The following is a 19,048-nucleotide window of genomic DNA, read 5'->3' as shown; positions in this document are numbered from 1 at the left end:
TAAAACTAAAATAAATTTTTAAAAATGCATTGGTTAACTTTTGTGATTTTAAGTGCGATTTTATACTTTTTTGATGTGAATGCATTCATGTTAATCGATCCTTTGAAAAGCGTATGGTCATCTTTTTATTTAGGTAAAATGAGTAGCAATAGTGAAGGGAGTATTAGCAGCAATACTCATATTAAGATGGGAGAAGAATCTCAATCTAAGTGTTCAGCATGCATTAAAAACCGAGTGACTCCAAATGAAGAAATTGAACACATTCTCAATGAAATAAGAGTTGAGTATGTAAAACAACAAATTCTTAAGAAATTACGATTATCAAAGCCACCAGACGTTTCAATTTCACTTTCAACATTGCCTAAGCCACTAATAAACGGATATGTACTCGAACTGCGACCTGGTGAGCCTTTTGAATCTGAACAGCAAGCCGAAAGTTTTTACGGAAAAACAGATCAAATCGTGGTTTTTCCAAACGAAGGTAATAGTTTTTTTTATATATAAATCCACATTGTCATAGAGTCATAGCCTTTTTTATCATTGATGAATCCAAAAAATTTCATTGAGAAAAAAAGAACTTTGATTAAAAAATTTTCTCGACATAAGAACATATCTTTAATAATTATGAAAAGTAAATTTTTTATCTAAAAAATCGCTCTAATTGATTGAAATATTTTATATTCAATTCAAAGAAAACTATTCGTTTATTTGACTGTCATAATGAAAACTGATATTGATATTCTTCTGTTAAAAAATTCATAAATTAAATAGCTAATTCCAACAAATATTTGAACCAAAAAATTCTTGTCTAAATGATATTGTTCTCAGTATATAAAACTTTCTTAATTATTTTTTTGAGATTTTTTATAATTGTTTTTAACACAGGTGGTAAATGTTCTACCATAAATTCTAGTTGTTTTTCGGAGCAAAGTCAGTCTTTAATCATAACACGTTTACACGATTTTGCTGAACGTTCATTAATTATTTATTTATTTCACTACAATATGTACAATTTGCATTAAGTAATTGTGAATAACAGTCTCGGCAGCTTTAGCCATAAATAAAATTCATTATCATCATGATAATCATCTTAAATATTCAACTACCATAGAATTTTCTATCACTCAACAATTATCGAGTGAATTAATTATTATTCAATTAGTCCGTGTACTGTAAATTCTTTGGTTTATGCTGGAGTGATTGAATCGAAGAATTGTTACTTATCAATCTACTCGTGATTGTTAAACGAACTCGTACAAACAGATGTTAAAGTATTTCAGAACTTATTTTTTTCATCAATATTTTTAAGCTCAAAATTATGCTGTTAGGTATGAATAGATTCATTTTTCATGTAAATCTCTAAAAGTATACGAAATAAGAAACGAATTATCATTGTTATAAATGTAAAATATACATAACTTCTAAAACAATAAAATAATATGAAAACATCAAGAAAACTTATGTCGTTTTTCCGACAATAAATCACTTACATTTCATTTCAACAATAAATAATTATGCAATCAGTCAATTTAACAGTTTTTAAGCTGAAAAAAAAAAAAACATATGCACACGTAAAAAGATGACATTTTCACACAGGGCTAAATTACTTCCAAAGCTAAAATCATGAGTGACAAACTCATAAATTAAAATATCCTACCTGTGAATGTTATTTTATTAATGAGTATGTTATACAAAAGATAACTCTAAATTAAACAAAATAATTAAGTTAAATTTGTTAAAAAATCTATGTTTAACTAATTCTTTTCAAATCCTATAAATCTGATTTTAACCGATCGATTCGTGCAACCTTTATCTGAGTGCTAGACACTTTTAATCACACACAAATTAGATATTTTGCCATTTTCTTGAGATCGTTCGGGCATTGAAGCAATGTAAAGATGAAAAGCTTCGTTTTTAATATGTTAAAGTATTTTTGTGAAAAATATCTGACGAAGATCTTTTAAGGAATTAATTAACAAAAATCGGGCTTAACATGCAGTCCATAGTAAATGTTAACCAAAAACATTGATTTTAAATAATATCTCCAAGACTAATAAAGAAAAAAAAACTTTCTTTCATATAGATCGCTTTTTGTAGATTATGTTGAAATAAAAAAAAATATATTCTGACGAAGGATTTCGTTAATATCTTACTAGAAGAAACTTTTATTTACAAACTAGCCATGAGTAAAACTGAGCTAGCGATAGTCCGTGACAAAGGTAGCACTAGAGAACAAAAGAAAATACAATAACACAAGCTATACGTCGTCTGATCCACTATAATGACAATTTAAAAATACCTATTTTTTGGTTGTGAAAAATTTTAAATGCAAATTTATGTGGAGATTGTAATTGATTTGTGATTCAGTCTGCTTGTACCTGAATTGTTTTTTATAAATGTAGTTAGTACTAAAAATTATACATTTAATTATTTGGTTCTTAAATCACGAACTTCATATATAGAATAGTAGAATCTCTATCAAACGAATTTATTTCGATACTACAAATCAAGAATAGCTTACTAGTAGAAATTAAAATAATTTTTAATAATAAGCCTTTGTTTAAAATAAGAAATAACTGGATTATAATTATTTTTATTTTTACTATTATCATTATACATTCCCGTACTACAATGCTTTTATTCGGTTGTACGAATTCAATAATGTTTCATTGAAATTATTCACTAGCATTCAACGTTGATTAGAACACAGAGCGATTGGCTTTTTAACTTTCAAACTTTAATTACGAATAATTTCATTCGTATGTTACGAACAGCGTTCCCTGTAATTTTATTCAATTTACATGTCAGTTTGCTTTTGCTTGATGATCGCATGATTTATTCACAGAACTCACATGAATATTTATGATCAGAGTAAGTAATTTTTTTAAAATTTTTATACTCTCTAGTCTATTGTATAGAAAAATCGGAATTCATCAAAACAACACATATCATTTAATAAAATACTTATTATTAAACCATTCATAATTTTTTATAATTTAACATTCTTCAAAGTCGGTAATTAATTACCGATGACGATGATTAATGTAAATTTAATATATCATTTATACACAAATAAAAAATTTCTTTAAAAATTACCGTTAAAATCACAGTAATTGTGGGACATTCGTAAATTTCTAATCTAATTACAATTCTTTCAATAATTATTCACAATTATAATGTAAATAATCCAGAAAAGTATTATTAATTTTTACTGTAGTATACCGGTAAAAAATAATAAACGTAGAAAATTAATTAGATTAAAAGTTATTTTAACTCATTTAATCTTAAAAATTACAGTAAAATCAAAAGATTTTACTGAAACTACTATAAAATTTACCGGAGTCTCCGGTAAAAAGGATTCATGTAACGTTACTATCCACCGACTTTGACGCGGCGCTGCAATCGCTGTAGGCTTCTCAGCTGTTTACAAATTTCACATATGTTAGTATTCACATAGTCATCAGTTGACACTGAACTGCAGTTAATTATAACAAACATTTATACAATTATCATTATAATAAAATTTTATGCAATTGATTAACTATTAATTGTAAAGATGTGATGTAATGATATTCGCAATTATCTATAAATAATCAGTGACGGATTTAGGCTTGATGCCGCCCTAGGCCCTGTTTATCGCGCCGCCCTTAATATTAGAATAAATTCAATAAATTTTTATACAATGTTTTTATTCTAAATTTAAAATAACTTTATTTCGTTAGAATATAATTTTTAGTTATAACTAATAAATATTTCAGATATATAAGTAATAAACGTTAGACAAATAAATAAATATGTTTTTTTTTGTTTTAATATTAATCAATTTTAAACATTCTTTTTCCTGGCTTTGGTACGCGCAAAAATATCAATTATATCATCATACTCAATTTCTTGAACTAGTTGAGCTTCAATAGACAATAATGCAAGAGCATTAAGTCTATCTTGACCCATACTGGCACGTAAATAGGTTTTTACTCTTTTTAAAGTAGAAAAAGATCTTTCTCCTGAACAATTTGTAGCTGGAATACTCAAAAAAATACGTAAAGCAATATCAACATTTGGGTAAACATTTCGAAGACTACGTGAGTGTAATACATTGCATATATTTTGTACAAATCGTACATCTTCCGTATTTGCTGAAGAATCTTTAAGCTGGTAATGTAAATGAATACATTCGTTGCCTAATGTCTCTTCTAAATCGTTAGGATACTTGTCGACTAATTTATTGGCAAGATTTTTTAATTCGGTTGTATCTATTTCAGATAAATTATCGAAGAACTTAAATTTTTCGTAAAGCTTTTCAAATGCACTTTTACGTCCGGCCAATTGCACACTCAGAGTATCTAAAATAGGGTAATAAACATTTGTGCGAAAATTTTCTTGTCCAGAAGAAGGTATTCTCTCATTTACCCGTGACTCATCTGGCTGAATTTTTCTAGTTTTTTTGCGACGTGTATCATAACGATAATAATCTTGGACGCCAGATAATGTTTTGGCTTTTTCTTCATATTCAGAAAATTGTCTTTCTCTCATGTCCTGAAGAAATAGAGCCAGAGAACTATAGATCTGCACAACGGATGATAAATCAGCTTGAGATTCTTGAAGCTTCTTACTAGCAGCATTAAATCGATCTAAAATTACATTCCAAACGATGACTAGAATTGCTGTTTCTAAATGCTGCAACTTTCGCTGCAATCCCGTAGCTTCAGACCCTATAGTGGGTTTCTCATCTTCACTTTCAGCAATAAATTCCAGTGCATCAATTATTGCAGACCATTCTTTTTCTAACGCGTAGCAGGCATCATGTCGAGCAGACCAACGAGTTTGAGAAAACTCTTAACTCTTAAATTTGTACGCTGCACCAAAAATTCCCAACGATGGGTGGATATAGTGAAAAAATTATATAATTCTTGCAAAGTAGAAAAAAAATCGACTGCTTCTGTGACGGATTCAACCGCACATGATCCTACTAAATTTAAAGAATGAGCAGCACAAGGAACGTAATCTGCTAGAGGATTAATTGTTTTGATTCGTGTCTGAAGGCCTGAATAAATACCTGACATATTGCTTGCATTATCATAAGATTGACCACGACAGTTCATTATGTCCAAACCATTATTTTCTAGAGATTTTAACCAAGCATTCTCAATATCTTTAGCTTTATGGCCGATATTTGGTATAAATTCTAGAAACCTTTCAACAATTTCGCCGTTATCACGTACATATCTAATAATTATAGTAAGCTGATCGACATGTGCAATATCAGGCGTAGAATCTACAATTATACCAAAATACTTAGCAGATTGCACCTCACTAGAAATTTGTTACAGTACTTTATTCTGCATCAATAATATGATTTCTTCATAGATTGTTTTAGATAAGTACGATGTATTTCCGCTACCAGGGTGCGCGTACAATTTTAGATGTTCAGACAAAAATGGATCAAATTCAGCAAGAAGCTCTACTGTTCCTAAAAAATTTCCATTATGGGGATCTCCGATTCGTTCTGAATTTCCTCGAAATGGCAATCCTCTTATTGCTAGTAATTTAATAATTGCAATGACTAGGTATAAGATTTTTTTCCAGTATGTAATTTCCTCATCCAGCTGTTTTATTAGACATTGATCAACACGCCCGTGAATTACTGCTCGAGCTTTGAAATAACTAATGTTAGTCTTGTGAAACTCAGAATTTTCATGACCTTCAAGGCGTGCTTTTGAGTTTTTCCAATCACGAAATCCTTCACCAGTAAAAGCATTCGTTTTAACACTTCTACCAAATAATAAGCATGGAACACAAAATACAGAACCCTTAGTTTCTGAATAAATTAACCACTCACGGCGTTGAATCTCTCCATTTTTCAATGTACGTTGAAATAAACTTTTGGAACAATACCTTGTTTTATCATTATATACATTTTTAGAATTTTTAAAATCCGTATTATTATTTCGTGGTATACCGTTCATAGTTATAAAATCCCGTATTTCTTCATTCAAATTCCATAAAACGGGATCACTATTAAATCGTAAAATATCAGTTGTTGACTGGAGTTCTTCTGTATGTGATGAAGAGAAATTTGATGGCGTCCTGTTCGTATCTTGTGATGGAGAAGTGTTAGACAGTACTTCTTCGTTATCTTGTGCTGAAGTTTCTTCCAATTCCGGCTATGAAAAAAAAATAATTTTAGGTACTTGATATTTATTCACTCTTTATTGAAATTGAAACTTTATATCGAAAAAAAAGTTATTCACAATTATAATAAAATACTAACGACAGATGAACATGACAGTTGTTGGTCATTATTAGAAGAATTAGTTGAGCTTGTAATAAAATGAGATATTTTTGGAATTTTTTTAGTAAACTGTCTATTTTTGTAGATTCTTCTGTTTTTCTTTTACGATATTCTACACCACTAAGTTTTTTTCGATAGCCACTCATATTCAATTAAAAAATAAAATCAGAACTATGACCGAATTATAAAAAAACACCACTAACACCTCATTTAAAGTTATCAATCAATTATTTTTTTAATATTAAGAAACAGAATAAAATGATTCGAGATTTGTAGACATGAAGAGCATTTGTAAGACTGGAACGATTTCTGTATTTTTTCTACAGCGCGATGCTTTGTTTTCTGCATTAAACAAAACAAAGTCAAACGCGTCAAGACCTCTGTTAAGCGTAGCGCTCTTGTTTTGAGTTAACGATCACATACATAAAACACTCATAAAACAAAATTCTTTAAATTTTTATTTATACTTATAATAAACACATAAATGTAACTATATATGTAAACTGGTTTAATATATATCAGCTTACATAAATAAACTTAATGACTTTTCATGAAAAATTATTTATGTTAAAAGTAAATTTTCTGACATTTAAATAAATACCGCAATGATATTTAATACGTGCATATCTCCTTTTTATTTAAAGTTAAAAACAAATTGCGAAATTATTAAGATTTAGTAATTTTCAAAAGCTTTGTCAGCATATGATTAATTTCAGTAATAAAACAAAAAGTAAAGAACATCATTCGATAAAGACTATAATTGATCTTTTAAAAAATTAAAATCTTATTCATAGACTTAAAAGTAAATAAAAAAATTGAATTATCAAGAGATTCGGTAGAATCTGGCGCCAAGTTCCGTTCTCAAGCCAGACTACCGAGTGTGTATATACCGTAAGCAGAATCGTTTTTTGAGGTTACAAGTTTTTTTTCAAATTTAATTTGATTTTTTTTTTATATGATATTTTATAATAGTAGTTCATGCTTTTTATTACGCGTATTACTTGATTATTATCAATTATCTTTATAATTTCTATTTAAAATTATTAAAAATAATCAGCACAAACTATAGCGACCCAGATTTTTAGATTTTAACTTTTTTCTTATGTAAAAAGCGGACGGCCAGAGACTAAATAATATAACGATGCATGCTAATCTTATAATAGATGGGAAACTACAGTGAAAAAAAGATATTTGACAGCTTGCAATTACACACGCTAGGCGGCGCAAGAATAACTTTTACATGAACTATAGCTTAAAGGGGATAGTTTGCCATCGGAAATGTATTAAATTAAAATTGTCAAATTTATTATAATTACAAAAAAAACTGAAATCCGAACAAAAACAGTTTCACTGTAAAAAAATCGTGCCAAGTCCACGTTCATAAGACTATTAAGAAAAAAAAATTTTATTTCTTTACAAAAAGATATAAAATAAAAAATTAAAAAATCCAAGTAACCGATATGGTTGTATATGATTTTCGAAAATTAAAAAAAAATTTTTGTAAATTTAAAAATTAAAAGAAACAATTTTGGAACGTACTTGGTGTGCGTTATTGTGTACTTCAATTTTTTTTTAAGTGTCCTAGTAGATACAATTTAGGAATTTCATAAAAAGTGAAATATTTCGTAACTACGCACACTAAATACGTTCCAAAATTGTTTCTTTTAATTTTTAAATTTACAAAAATTTTTTTTTAATTTTCGAAAATCATATACAACCATATCGGTTACTTGGATTTTTTAATTTTTTATTTTATATCTTTTTGTAAAGAAATAAAATTTTTTTTTCTTAATAGTCTTATGAACGTGGACTTGGCACGATTTTTTTACAGTGAAACTGTTTTTGTTCGGATAATATATTCCAGAGAAAATTTTTTACAAAAATTAATCTGAACTCATTTTCAAAGGAGACTGTCTTTATTTTTTTTCGTCTCTGAAATTTTAGAATTTCAAAAATTTCGCCGCCCCTCAAATCATGCCGCCCTAGGCCCGGGCCTCGCGGGCCTACCCAGTAAACAATATGATGTCTTTAGAGGTTCTTGATGAACTCCTATTTAAGATTTGGACGTCGTAATTTTTAACGGAATGGTGTCTCTAAGACGTCTTGAGGACGTCGAATGCGCCACTTTAAGAGTAATATAAGACTTCCACAAATATTCTCAAAGAGATCTTTTTTCTGAGTTCAAAAAAAAAGAGTGCTTACAGAAGTTAGAATTAGGAAGTCTTTTTGAGTTCAAAAATAAGATGTCTTGCAGAAATCCGAATTAAGAGCTCTTTACGACTTCAAATAAAAGAGTACTTATAGTAGTCAGAATTGAGAGCTCTTTCTGATTTCATACAGAAAATTTGCAGAATATTATTATTATAAATTAATAAATATTATTTATTCATGCTATAAATTTATTAATATTAATTGTTAAATTATTATTGTTGTTATGTAATACTCATAATAATTATAATAATAATATTGATTTTCAGTCATTTTGTGACTTAATTTAAGTAATTTTTATCATTTAGTCGCCATCCTTTCGTCCACGAAGTCAGTATTTTTTTGATACTCCTTGACAAACAAGATGCATGTAATCCACTGGAAATTGAGACACCATACCAACACCAATATCTTCAAAATCTGATTTTCCTAAATGATGATCTTCATTTAAACGATTTATAAAATTCGAGTCAGTGCGTAATGGTGCATCCATATCAAGAAATAACATTCGATGGTCACTATATTCTCCTTCTTGAATGCACTTACCGCAACCATAAAAACCACCATGACCTTTTGTGTAGGTTACAAAAGCTCTCGCTGGTGAATCACAAATGACAGCCCTTATAATTACTTTAAATTTATGACTATCATACTCGAAACCTTCCTCTCTCAGATTTTTGTACTCATTAATGAAATCTTGAAGAAATTCATTAGTCATTTGGTTTGTTCAGTCCATGGTATATACCAATAACGAATGGTACAGAGACTTTTGGAAAAATTTCTCCCAGTATAGGATACAGTTGTCGTTTTGAACTCTTCGATATTGGCAAACCATCAATGTGTATACTAATCTGGATAATATCTGTAATCTGTTTTATATCGACAATTTTTAATTGATCAATTAATCCTTCTTTCAGTCCATAGTGGAAATATTCTCCTGGTGCAACCTCACGAATAGTAGTATCTGTAGGAGTATCAATTAAGGTACGACTGTCATTTGGAAGACTTTTTAACTCTTCTATTGACTCCACATTTCTAATAATTTTTAGTAAAGCACTTGATCCAGCTTGAGTAATGTTAAATTCGCATTTCCATTGAGCTAATTGTTTGGTTAAAGGAATTGGTACTTCGATATCACAATTATTATTATTATATTATTATAAGTGATAGAAGTTGTAGTAGTTGTTGCTGTTACTGTTGATGTTGTTTTTGTTGTTGTACAATGAGAATTATCATTATTATCTGTGTAAGTCTTTAAAGAGATATCGGTTACGGTATTATCTAAATGAATCGACTGTAAACTGAAATCATCACTGTCATAATTATTGTCGTTGTTCATTACACTGTTATTAATAACTGGATCATTATCAAACGAAGTATCAACCGATGCTTTTGCACGTGCAGTCTCCAAAATTGCCTGCTCACAGCGTTTTTTCAATCTTCGATTTTTCTGACTCTTAGACAGGTCACTGAATCTTTTTCTTTCAGACATCTTGAGAAAAAATATTTTAAATTAAAAAAAAATCATAATTTATATTTATTTTTTGGATAAATGTATACGTTACCTTTAAAATCGAATGATTTCTCAAATTTATCACTGATAAAAACATGAAATATCATACACAGTCAAATATTAATTAGCTAAGAATATGCACTTACATTATTTTTAGAACTTTTAATTTACAAATTACGAAATCACTGGTTATAAATAATTAATTGATTTCACTAAATTAAAGTTTTGCAATTCGACGCTGAATGTAAACAGAAAACGTACCATACACTTATAGGTTATATTAAAACAGAGATAAAAAATAAAAATAAAATTTCTATCGTTGTGCGCATGCGCCAATACAATTCAATCCTACCTCAGCAAAAAGACCTCTGAAAGAGTTCATATTCATGACATCTTACGAAGTCAGAAAAAAGACCTCTTAAAAAGCTCAGATTATTGATGTCTTATGAGTTCAGTAAGTAAACTACTTGAAGGGCTCATATTTTAGAAGTCTTACAAAGTTTGTCAAAAGATTTCCTGTCGACTTCTTGATTAAGAGTTCTGATTGATGAATTCGTTAAGACATCATATTTAGACTTCTTATGGACGTCTTTGAAAAGACTTCTTCTAGAAGTCTTTCTGATTTGGATGCTGACTGGGTAGGCATAAATCCATCACTGTAAATAATTGCTATTATTCTATATATGTAGATTGTAAAGTGAAATAACCTAAAAAAATAAATTAAATTAAAAAAATCAAATAATAATTTAATGTTGTTAAATTTAAATCAACTTTTTCTGAACATAAAACATAAAATTTACATAAAATTTTTAGTGCGGCAAGCTGCATTGAAAATTAAAAAAATTTTTTTTACCGGAGACTCCGGTAAATTTTACTCACCCAACTGTAAAAAGTATTTTTGGTTCTAGTAAATGGTAAAGCAGCACGTTAGCGTCCCACGATTACAATATAGTCCGACAATTTTTCTTTTTAATTTAAGGGTAAACTTCAAAGAAAATTTCTTTCCGTGTACGTTTTAATTCCTTAATCTTTTTATATAATTTTAGGTAGATTTCATATATTGGTGCAAAAATTAACTTGATTCAAGCGAGAAATTATTAAACCAAAAAAATTATCCTAAATAGTGTAATAATTTAGAATTAAGTGGAAAAATTCTTAATCTAAAAAATTATCCTTGACTCAGGTAAATTTTACTTGATTTTAGAGTTCTTATACTTTATTCAAGATAATCAAATTCTTCAAAATGATGTTCTTGGTTCAATAATTTCGCTCTTAAGTCAAGTTATTTTTTTATCAGTAAAAAAAGCTACCAATTGCATTGATCTTTCTATCAGAATTAAAATTTTCATGGTCATATTATCTTGTAAATAATTGAGTAAGGCTAAAAATTAACATGGCTTAAAAAATGTATATGTAACAACTAGAGCCCGAACTTTCACAGTTTTTTAAATTAACATTCATATGTTTAATAACTTCAAATTTAACCGGTGACGTTAGCCGAGTGGTCTAAAGCGCTCGGCCTATATAGCACTCGGGCTAACTCACGAGCCAGGCGTAGGTTCGAATCCCAAGCTGGTCTTAGAAACTAGTTTGGTTGCGACTGGACCCTTGCCACGTAGGTTTAGATTTTCATAACTCAAAAAAAAACTGAAAATACCACTTCCAACGATTAAAGTCGGCGATGTGATTACAGCAGTTAAAACCGACTCTGAATAATAATTAATTAAAAAAACTTCAAATTTGAATGAAGAAAAAACCTGAAATTCATGACCCTAGTGATAATATAATCCTCAAACAATTATCTTAGATAAGTTTAAAAAATTTTTTTAAGGAAAAACTTATTTATTCTTTAAAATTTTTTTTCGTTAAAGAGAAATTTTTTTTAAGAGGGGTTGTCGGGCTCCAGGAAATTAATTTCTTTTAGAATTTTGTTAAAATTTCAGTTGATTTGATTAAAGTAGAACCAAAGTAAATTAAGTTGATTATAGAAAATCTTAAAAAATAATAATCGACCTAGGGAGGGAGTCATGCCCCACCCTTCCTTGAATAACTTTTAACGCTGATAATCTTACTTGTTATTTAATGTACTATTTCGCATGTGTTAAATAAGGAGGTCCTGCGGCAAATAAAGACACCAATAGGTTGAGGCTGTTGGTTTCTTTCTCACTCACTAGTGCTGTCTCTCTTGACAGACTATTGCTCACTTACTTCCACTCGCGTAAAATATCGAAAGTCGCTAGCTTCAAACATTTTTTATAAAAAAATGAATACGGCTCGTTTATGATATTTTTGATAAAAAGTACTTGTTATAACTTCAATAACATATTCTCAGTTTTAAAAAAAAATCCTAAGAAAAGTCTGGTTATTCAATAAAATGTTCACCCTAATTACGATCAGGATAGGGAATATATATTAGATGTACGATTTTTAATTGCTAATATTTAGAAAATTAGCACCGCAAGGATTATTAAAAAAAATTTATTCGTATAGAGGACACTTAAAAGTATGCGTATTCCAAAATTTAAGATTATTGTAAGAAAAGTGATTTTGCACAGTGCCTCCTTAAGCGTGTTAATTAAACGCAAATTTTTTATCTTGTGATACTTTTTAGAGATTTTATCAATATTGAAAGTGATTCTCATCAAGTCTATGTGGATTTAATTAAAGTCTGTCTATTGCATTAATGCTCATGATCTTATTAACAATTATTTTGCTTGCATTATTTCTCAAATAAACGAATCAGTTCGTAAGAATCAATCTGTTCTACGAAATCTGTACCATATTGAATATAACCAAATAGCGTTTTTTTTTTAAAAGAGTTTTGTCAAATAATTCTTATTTACAGACGTAACAGATGTGGAAAATTGCCGTCAAAATTCGAATCATTTAACTGGTTTTAGCCCTGCAGCCTGTTTTACATTTAATCTTCCGTCAGAGATGCAATACGTTGATGTAACTTCGGCTGATCTTTGGTTTTACAAAGAAAATGATGAGAACGATGTATATGGTCAGACATTTGTTTTATCAGAATTGGATCATTGGGATCAAGGTGGAAGTTTTGAAAAAAATACTATTATGGCCATTTTCGAAACTTCAATTGAAGGTATTTTTTTACCGTTTTTAACTTTCTTGTTGGTCATTCTACAGAAATCAGTTAGTTTCGTGTAATTGAAAATATTTCAGCTATTAACAAATGTATTCAATTATAATAAATATCAGTCATCAATAAGTAAGAGTTTAAAAAAACGAAAAAATACGCTTTTTATAGAAAACCAAACTAAAAAAATTGAAATAATTTTTAATAAATTTGAATTAAGAATAATATAAAAAATTTCAATAAATATAAATTAATAATAGTGTAAATAAGAAAATGAATGTTTTAATATAATAAAAAAAAAAGCGTGGAATGCATGTCGTCAATAGTTATGAATATTTCATTGACAAATATCAGAAGGATTTCCATTTTGATAATATCTTAAAAAGCACCCCACGCTTTTTTTAAAATTGAACATTTTTTTAAGCTATGATTTATTTTTTACTTTTTAGTTTGGTTTGTTTATAAAGGTGTGTTTTTTTAGTATTTTTAATCTATTATTTGTTTTGTTAAATTATTATTCTCTTTGGTATTCCAAAATTTGTTATTATTAGATAAATCGGTTAAAGATAATGATTGGAAATAAAAATCAACATCAATTCCTGCCTTATTGACTATAGATCATTTGATAAAAATTAACAAATCTTATTTTGCAAATTGAATAATGGAATAATCTTATCTAATTAGTGTATTGTCATCGGTCTTCGATAAATCTACAAAGTTTGAATGAAATCTGAACGTTTAAAGTGGGTTAAAATTGCGCTCTAAGGAGTCGGTTACAAACATACAAACACACAGGTGAAGTCAATAAAAAGCGTGTAGAAAAATTCAATTGTTTTTTTATGCAGACATTAGAAACGACCAACAAATTAATTAAAATTAATAGTATCGAAAAATATCTATTGCTTTAATAATTCGAAATCTCTTCTCCATTTGATATAAATTAAGAACATTAAATGATGAAACGAACATATGTCATTGAAATTTTTTCAAAATTAGATATTTTTTATTTGCATTTATTATGTTGATTTTAAGACACATTACTTTTAAATTCTTTAGAATAAAGATTTTACGCAATTGTAAAGGATAACACTTCACTGAAATTCATCATAGAGTTGATTAGACATTTTGCGGAAGGTTATATCAGCACTAATTACAATCAAGTAATTAATGATGCAGTGGAAAAAAAGTGAAGAAAAATAAATAGAATATGTTAATTAATTTTCAAAATATGATAAAAAAACGTCGATTTTAAAACAATTATTTTTAGTTGCTGTTAGAATAACGAAATTAATAATAAATATTGACTAATTAAAGTTATAGTTTTTGTCAATTCTTTGAAGCGCCATATTTCAAAAAGGTTAATTCTTCTCAAACTATAGTTTATACTGTAATTTAAGTACTCCTATTATTAGCAATACAATTAATAGAATATTAACAATTTAACTAATTTTTGTAAAATGATCCTTATTTAAATATAAAAACATTCGGAAAACGATCGATTCTGAAGGCCATTCAGCAACTTCCCGCTAATTCCATACCTAAGGGCTTAAAATTGCACTTACGACGTTTTTGAGTTTTTCAAGCTCAAAAATACAATTTATGTATTTTTTGAGCTCTCCGAGCTTAGAGTTAACTGTTCTTTACTTTTGAGCTCTTGGAGAAAGATTTTCAAACTGGAATTACTTTTGAATGAATAAATCGATTTTCACGCGGTTGAAAGCATTCAACGCAGTTTTTCGAATCTTATGATTTACTTTCAAACACAAATATTCAAACACAAACACGATCGACGTGGGTTTTTGAGTTCTAATAATTATTTTATTTCATCAAAAGCCATCGAATAGAAATATCGGAGTTATGTAAAAAAAAAAAAAAAAAAAAAAAAACACTTTTTGCAAATTTTACGTCACAATTTATACACAGACAATTGATCCGCGACAATTTATCTGCAACATTTCATCCGTGGACGGTTGATCCATCTGACAATTCAACCGCACGACAAATGATCCATGATTAATTTTTGGATAATGTTACCTTTTTAGTTGTGCCCTTCAATTCTCGATTTCGTGTGTGTTTATTCGACAGTAGACCAACACATAAGCTTGTTACCGTGTTGTGACCTTTTATCATGGATTTTGTGTGTGTTTATTTGACACTCATATGAATTATCGTGAGGATAAATTGTCGGGTGAATCACTTATTATAGGAATCAATTGTCGCAGATGAAATGTCGCGGATCAATTGTCTGTGGATCAGCGGTCGTGCCACACACACACACACACACGCACGCACACGCACACGCACACACACGCACACACACACGGACATCATTGTGAAAATAGTCAGAGAAGATTTCTAGAACTTTGAAATGTCGAGATCTGATGAAAACTCAATTTTCACAAAACAAGGTAAAACCAATAACTTTCCAAATTTTTTAAAATTTTCAATTTTTCTTCGCGGGAAGTTAAAAATGATAAATTCATTTGTCAATAAAAATAAACTTTTTTCATACCAAACCCATCGATAACTGTTCACGGACGTTATTCATTGCACATTTTAATCTAAATGAAATGGAAAAAAATATTTTCTTTAAATTTACAGAAGGTTGGGTAAAAACTGATGTTGCATTTACGGTAAGAAAATGGGTAGAACGGCAGATACTTAATCACGCAATTCAAATAGCATGCAGCACATGTTCCATTGATCGTGAAACCGCTCCGGTATCTGCAGAACTAACATTGAAGCCTTTTTTGGTAATTCATACATCACCATTGTTACCTAAAAATCGACCAAAAAGAAATTCCAATTGTCTACCAGAAATGAAAGAATGTTGTCGTGATCAACTTTATATAAGCTTCGATGAAATTGGCTGGAGCGATTGGATTCTTCACCCTAGTGGATATCATGCTTATTTCTGTCGAGGCTCATGTTCGTCTGCAGCGTCGTTAATTATGAGTGGTTCACCGTACAACAATATTCTTCGAGTAAGTTAAAGTTTAAGCTTATAAATTATAAAATATGATGACTTATTACAAAGAAAAAAATGGAATTATAAAGATTCATAAAGAACAATGAAATTTTCAGAAATGGTTAATGAAAAATGGCGGACAAAACGAGATTGTGCCTTGTTGCTCGCCGACTCAGCTTTCACCAATTCAGCTTCTCTACGTAGATTCAAACAACACGATAACCCAAAAAACACTCCCTAACATGGTTGTAGAAGCTTGTGGTTGCATGTGAGACTAAATCTTCTAACGTGGAACAACCAAGTCCTTTTATTTCGGCGTGAAAGCTGTTACAATGGCTGGTCTACGTAAGACTCGTATCAACGACAAATTGTGTTCAAAATGTGATGCTCAGTTTCTTTTCTTTTGCTCGTTGTGGTTACATTGAAAGAGGACTAAAGAAGAAAGTAGATAGCGTAAAATAAAAGAGATAAAGAAAAATAAAGAGACGTAGAGAACATTTGAGAGAAAGGATTTTGCGACGAAAAAGAAGAAGAGTAATAGTGAAACGTGTCGGAGCGACCACTCGTGAAGATCCTCTCATGTTGAGAAGAGAATGCTATTCTCGAGTTTTTCTCCTCAGTACGTTCAGGTTATTGTATTGTATGAACAACAGATACTGCACTTGTTATAGAGAATGTAATAAAAGTCTTCGAAATGAGAAAGGTACTGAATGATGAAAATAAGACAGTATTTGTATTATAGATCCTTAACTTAATTTTTGCTTAATTTAATTTTAAATAGAAGCATTTCATGTAGAAAAAATATATATGTCATATATGGTAACAATATACCCAGTTTCGTTCACACCTATGCGACATATGGATTTTTTTTCTACGGGATGGTATTTAAAAATTTTTACTTTCTGTTTAAATATATGCACACACAGATTTATTTATAAATATCGAATATTTCTTGAATGAATATTTTTCCTTTAGATTTTCGCTCTATCCGATAAATAATTTATTTTAAATATGGAAACAATTTCGTTGCTTACTTTCAAACCTTGCTTATGAAGAATGTTAAGATTTTTAATAAATAATTATTACTTTAACTACTCATTTTTTTCCATGCAAATATTATGGTGTAAATATGTTTGTAACTAAATTATAAGTTTCTATAAAATTAAAAAATTGAAATAAAAATAATTTTTTCTAAGCTATGATTAGATTTTAAATATTTTTTCGTTTTAACCAATTCATTAAGAAAAAAATTCCAGTATCTAAAATTAAACTTTATAATTATTAATTTAACTTTATTTGAAACTATCTGTTACCCGCTCGCTCCGCTGGGCACTTAGAATTGTATTGAGAATTGAATAGAATTGTATTTTTAGATCTAGACCTGAAATTTTATTGAAGTATTGTTTCGACCTGCACAGATTCTAAATTTCATCAGATTGCCCTGTACCTTTTATCCATGTGATTATTCTAGCTAGTATTCATTGTAACTTTCAATGTGCAATTACTATAACATTCTCGTGGCTTTCTGCTAAATATGAATGATAATTGACATGAAGAAAAAAATTTGAAATGACCATTGAAAGTTTCAGTTAAAGCAATTGCAGGTCTCATGAGCGAAGTTGAAATCTGCCTGGCTTAAAGTGCGACGAATTTTGCTGTTAATAAATATTTCCTTCGTGACATCAATTATTCATAGAAAATTATTTGTACATGTTTTTTACGAATTCTCTTAAAATAAGTAGCCAAATTTATTTTCCACATCTCAAGTGTTTAGAAAATGTATTAATTTTAATCTATTACATTCCTGCGACCCCGTAATGAGAATAATTAATCGGTTATGTGATAAGCAAAGATAAAATATACGTAAAATTCTTAGTCCGTTGGCAGAATAGCTACATATAATGTTAAATTTTGGAGATGACAAAAAAAGATTCCTACTTGATTTCGAGTCTGTAAAAGTTACGGTTTGGAAATGGAAATTCGAAATTTATCATCCATCCCCGCAATCCCTGGCGGAAGTAAAAAATTTTGCGATTTTTCTAATTTTTCAACTTTGTTTTTGTAATATCTCGAACGCTATTATAGACACAGGAACGACCTTTCGTTTGCTTGAAAGGGGACACTTAAGATTATTGAAAAAAACATATTTTGGAAAAAAAAATGTAACAGTGTAAAATTACTCTGAATCGATGAGTCACCGGATATCGATATTTTTTCGACACAGTACTGGCGCGTCTCGATCTTCGGACCTAGAGAGTAAGTAGGACGAGGTAGTTTTGGGTTCGTACAGGTGAGCCGTGCAGTGCAAAGGGGAGAAGTGGTGTAACCGTCAGACAAAGTGCCACGCAAATCAAGAGGGACCGGTTCCCGGAGTAGATACGAGACGAAGGAAGCCAACAACTACCAGGACTTCAACCTCAAGCAGTGAGTTAGATCGTCAGAATTACGTCAAGGTATTGAAAATTACTCTGTGGACACGAAATGGACCGCAGTCTACCTAATACTCAGTTTTCTTCTCCTCTTTAATTTATTTATTTAATTATTTAATTGACAATAATTCAAGAGTTATTTAATTAGTAATTTTTAATATTCGTCAGTTTGGACTGAGTGATTTTCATGGGGATTTATACCCGAGAGTCATTCAGTCGACCTTGAGGTGTAAAATCATTTTAATATTCGTAGTGAGAATTTTTAATTAACAAAAATTTATCTAAGTGATTTATTTAATATCTAGAATCGTTTTATTAATTGTATTAATTTATAGAATCAATTAATTCGGTAAAATAAATGATTAATTTTTTCCACTTGGAAAAACCGACAAGTGTCTTCTCACGAATTCTTGGTCAGTAGATATTTTACGTCGTAGATATTATAATCTAATTACCCAAGGTCAAACTAATCTAGCGAATGTTTTTTACTCTTAAAGAATTTATTTTTACAATCGAGGATCTTATTATTATTAATTATTAT

General features: G+C 29.3%; 3 protein-coding genes across 4 annotated transcripts; 1 reads left to right on the top strand and 2 right to left on the bottom strand.

The window, feature by feature from the left end:
* The first annotated feature begins 24 nt into the window (after positions 1-24).
* Positions 25-17,264, top strand: Daw (activin beta chain dawdle). Of its 2 annotated transcripts, none has more exons than XM_074246976.1 (4): positions 25-481; positions 12,859-13,116; positions 15,712-16,094; positions 16,195-17,264. In XM_074246976.1, the coding sequence occupies exons 1-4, from the start codon at positions 25-27 to the stop codon at positions 16,348-16,350; spliced, it is 1,254 nt and encodes a 417-aa protein (XP_074103077.1). In that variant the 3' UTR covers positions 16,351-17,264. The 2 variants fall into 2 exon arrangements, with proteins under 2 accessions (XP_074103077.1, XP_074103085.1); XM_074246984.1 differs by having other exon boundaries at positions 16,178-16,335.
* On the bottom strand, positions 2,574-5,321 carry LOC141532129 (zinc finger MYM-type protein 1-like; the record flags this gene model as incomplete). Its single annotated transcript, XM_074250337.1, is given in 2 exon segments — positions 2,574-4,789; positions 4,792-5,321. Coding segments are annotated over 2 exon segments (1,494 nt in total), but the record flags the coding sequence as incomplete, so codon positions are not given.
* LOC141530121 (zinc finger MYM-type protein 1-like) lies at positions 5,318-6,387 on the bottom strand. Its single transcript, XM_074247017.1, has 2 exons — positions 6,272-6,387; positions 5,318-6,164 (listed from the first exon to the last, which is right to left on the bottom strand). The coding sequence occupies exon 2, from the start codon at positions 5,964-5,966 to the stop codon at positions 5,325-5,327; it is 642 nt and encodes a 213-aa protein (XP_074103118.1). The 5' UTR covers positions 5,967-6,164; positions 6,272-6,387; the 3' UTR covers positions 5,318-5,324.
* Positions 17,265-19,048: the final 1,784 nt, after the last annotated feature.

Source organism: Cotesia typhae, unplaced genomic scaffold (genome assembly GCF_013202065.1).
Source record: "Cotesia typhae breed Kobodo isofemale line unplaced genomic scaffold, CoteBio_Ctyphae contig_119, whole genome shotgun sequence".
NCBI lineage: Eukaryota > Metazoa > Arthropoda > Insecta > Hymenoptera > Braconidae > Cotesia > Cotesia typhae.
Note: the sequence above shows the minus strand (reverse complement) of the source record. Positions and strands in the feature narration are given on the sequence as shown.